The 3604-nt window shown below is 36.7% G+C and overlaps 1 protein-coding gene across 1 annotated transcript; it reads right to left on the minus strand.

Moving 5' to 3' along the window:
- Positions 1–1001: 1001 nt before the first annotated feature.
- Positions 1002–2192, minus strand: LOC143632322 (putative F-box protein At1g47790). The gene has a single exon (XM_077100874.1). The coding sequence runs from the start codon at positions 2190–2192 to the stop codon at positions 1002–1004; it is 1191 nt and encodes a 396-aa protein (XP_076956989.1).
- Positions 2193–3604: the final 1412 nt, after the last annotated feature.

Genomic DNA, 3604 nt, shown 5'->3' on the forward strand with positions numbered 1-3604 from the left:
CTGATTCACTATATTGGTAACAAGTTACACGGAGTTCATTCGTAAACCTTTGGTTATGAAAGTATAAGTTGATGGTTTCTTCAAATTTATTTAAAACCTCAAACGACTTTGCCAAGATGAAACTTTGCATTATATAATATGTGTTCTTCAGCTATGTTTAAACATTATTTTAACAACCACTGTTGTTCTTGTGAGCTATATGCGTTCTTATTTTAACTAGGTGACCCGTACATAACCCAACCCTAATTGAGCTTTAAACGATTGTACACTAAAGCTACCAATGTTCATGATTAACAAACAACTGTGAATAGTTTCAACCAAAAAAATCTAGTAGTAGACAAGATAAAACACATTTATCCCGAGGCACAACTGCATCCAACGCTATGATTGACGCTTATGTCCAGGTAGGAGACATTGAGTCATGGTAGTATGCAACATGACACTTTGGCACACAATTCAAACACTGCTAGAAAAAGATATGTTTTTTTACAACTGAATTCGTAGGAAATTTGTTGGAAAATCCAGTTTCTAACAGTTTTCTAACAAAAGTTACGTTGGAAAACACATGCTTGAAAATCGCTTTCAACCGTTTTCCAACGACTTTTCTTACAAAATTGTTACAAAAACATTTGGTTGTAAACTTCTTACAACTTTCCTACAAAAACTATTTTGACTTAACATAATGTTTATTATATAATGTTGTAGCAAAGTTGGAGCTTATTTTTTTTGTTGGAAATCTGTTGGAACTACTTCGTATGAAATTTGTAGAAAAATTTTGTGAGAAAATAACTTGTTTTCTAGTTGTGAAAAGTGACATTAGCAAAAAACCAAGTAACTGAAAGCAAGAAGCCAATGTAAGAGTTGCCAGAGAAAATAAAAAAGAATGGAGTACTATATTACTTCATATACTGATTCGGTGACACCAACGTCTCGAGGTATTTCCCTCCGGGAGCGATCTCCATAAGCGTGTCCTCATACTTGTATACCATAGAGGAATATGATCACATCAACCTGTTAGGCTTCTCTGGATTTGTTATGTAAAGACATTGATTGTGAAGCATGAGCCACTTACCATCCGCCATCAAGTGCAGCGGTTGCATAAACCAACGATCAAATGCAACTGTCTCATAAAAAGTTACCACCCTTATCCAATCACCATGACCATCACCATCCATCCTCCACAAGTCAATATAACGATCCCTGTTCGAATGCCTGCACATCCAAACATGAATGCAGCCTCTTCGAACAGTGAAACCCAAACATGCCTCAAATTTTCTAGAGAAGGGAGTTTCTGCCTCTGTTAATTTTCCGGTCTTCAGATCGAGCCTCATAACTGAATATAAATCTGCGTTGCCTTTTTTAAGGACATAGAGTTTATCGTTCAGTAATGCATTGTGATAAAAAAACGAGCAGGATAGACGATGGAACTCCTCAGTTTGCTCAATATTTCTCCACGAGTCAGATTTCAACGAGTATATATAAACATTGCAAGACTTGGTTACACGAAGAAGCTTGTAGTAGTCTTCAGAAGAGACGTAACACAACACGAATACTCTCCTTGAGGCCTTATAACATTCTTCATGAGCATTGGTTTTAGATAACGTCTTATAGTCACCAGTTGGTGGATTCCATAAGATTAGACGAGAGTATTTGAGTTCATACTTGCTATGTTTATCCTTTATGCCCACGCACACCAGTCCATTGAAAGACGTTATAATGGTCATGTCCTGAGGACAGTCTACTTCAAATGGAAAATGGCGTTCGGAGGTGAAACCATCTTCAAGTTTTTCGCAATCCACGGAGCTGAAGGTGAGTGGTCTTGTAGTATTGGATATAAAGAGTAGTTTGTGGCTGTTTTGGTGGTGTTCTTGATGCATTTGGGCAAACATAGGGGTCGTTAAGAACGAGTGCCATCCTTTGGAAACGGACTTAAATCGGATTATCGATTCGGCTGGAACCTTTGGTAATATGTGACACAACAATATATCATCATAGTCAATATTATTATCAATAATAATAATGTCACCTGACTCAGTTTCAGCTTCTTTTGTAACAGAACTAATCTCTGAACCGATGATGTGTTGTTGATTGTCAGGATTTTTTTGTCTATGTTTATTGATAAAATCCTGCTTTTGTTTCTTTTTCTGCTTCAGTATGTCTGTTGCAGACTTGATCATAACACCCTTATGCATGATGCCTATGAACAAAAACAGAATGATAGAAAATCGGCAACTATGCATATGGTGGTAGGGTTTGTGAGAATAAAAGATTTAAGGCCCATAGGTAAATTTATTTAAAAACCACGTTATCATATTTATACTAGACGATTTCTCATAAAAATAAAGTTTATTTTATAAGTTAAATTATTATTTAGAATTATAAAATTGTTATTTAAGTGAGTCATCCAAAGACTTCATTAAAATGGGGAGGTATTAAGTTCACGTCTTATCTGTGATAGAATAAGGATTTCAGGTTATGGGTCAAGGGTAGGGGTGTTCAAAACTATCCGAATCTGAATCCGTATCCGAATTATCCGACTATCCGTATCCGAACTATCCGAAAATTCGGATTCGGATTCGGATTCGGATAGTAGTTTTCTGATTTTTCGGATATCCGAATTATCCGGTATTTTAATTTTAATATTTTTTAATTTTATTTACATTATACACAAACCCTAGATCACAATATCTCACATAACATGAATCTGCGCCTCTCTCATTCTCTCTAACTTAATATCCGGTATTCTAAAACACCGTTCCGACTCCGGCCACCATCTCCGGCTATCAGTATCCCGTCCCGTCGCCATGCCGTGTCCCGTCGCCATCCCATCCAACATCCATTCAGCCACCATCATTTATTGTTAGAGTGAGTATTAATTGAATATTTGAATTACATATATGTTATAACAGATATTAGATTGAGTATTAAGTCAATATACTTGGGATGAGTCTGGACCAAGATATTGAAAATGTAAAAGCTTCCAAACCCGTGTCTGCCATAAGTTGAATGTCTTCCTGCACAGTGAGACATATTATATATATATATATATATATATTATATCATATTAGAGTGAGTATTTTTTTTTCCGGATATTCGGATATCCGATTTCGGATATCCGAAATTTCGGATATCCGAACTTCGGATATCCGAAACTTCGGATTCGGATTCGGATAGTGATTTTCACTATCCGAAAGGTTCGGATATCCGAAATTTCGGATATCCGGTTTTGAATAGCCCTAGTCAAAGGGGGGTTTCTTGTATAATAATGAAAACCCCGTGAGGTGTAATGTATTATTGATCAACTATATATAGTGTTACAAGAGATAAATACAAGGAAACATAATCAAATACAATCTCCAAATTATGGTAACAATATAATACTAAAACTCTAATAATATATTCTATAATATTCCCCCGCAGTCAGAGCGGTAGGAAATCGAACGCTCGGATTGGAGCGCACAACTTGTGAAGATATACGATCGGCTGTCACGTAGAGCGGGAACTCGATCGGTTATAGGATCTAAGAAGATCGGCGGCGGCTTGACCGTAGTCAGGCGGCTAGGCATGATGACAAGAGCTTCGACTGCGACAGCATGAGCTATGA

Source organism: Bidens hawaiensis, unplaced genomic scaffold, assembly GCF_021521415.1.
Source record: "Bidens hawaiensis isolate Kalapana, Puna unplaced genomic scaffold, B.hawaiensis_p1.1 tig00006387_1, whole genome shotgun sequence".
NCBI lineage: Eukaryota > Viridiplantae > Streptophyta > Magnoliopsida > Asterales > Asteraceae > Bidens > Bidens hawaiensis.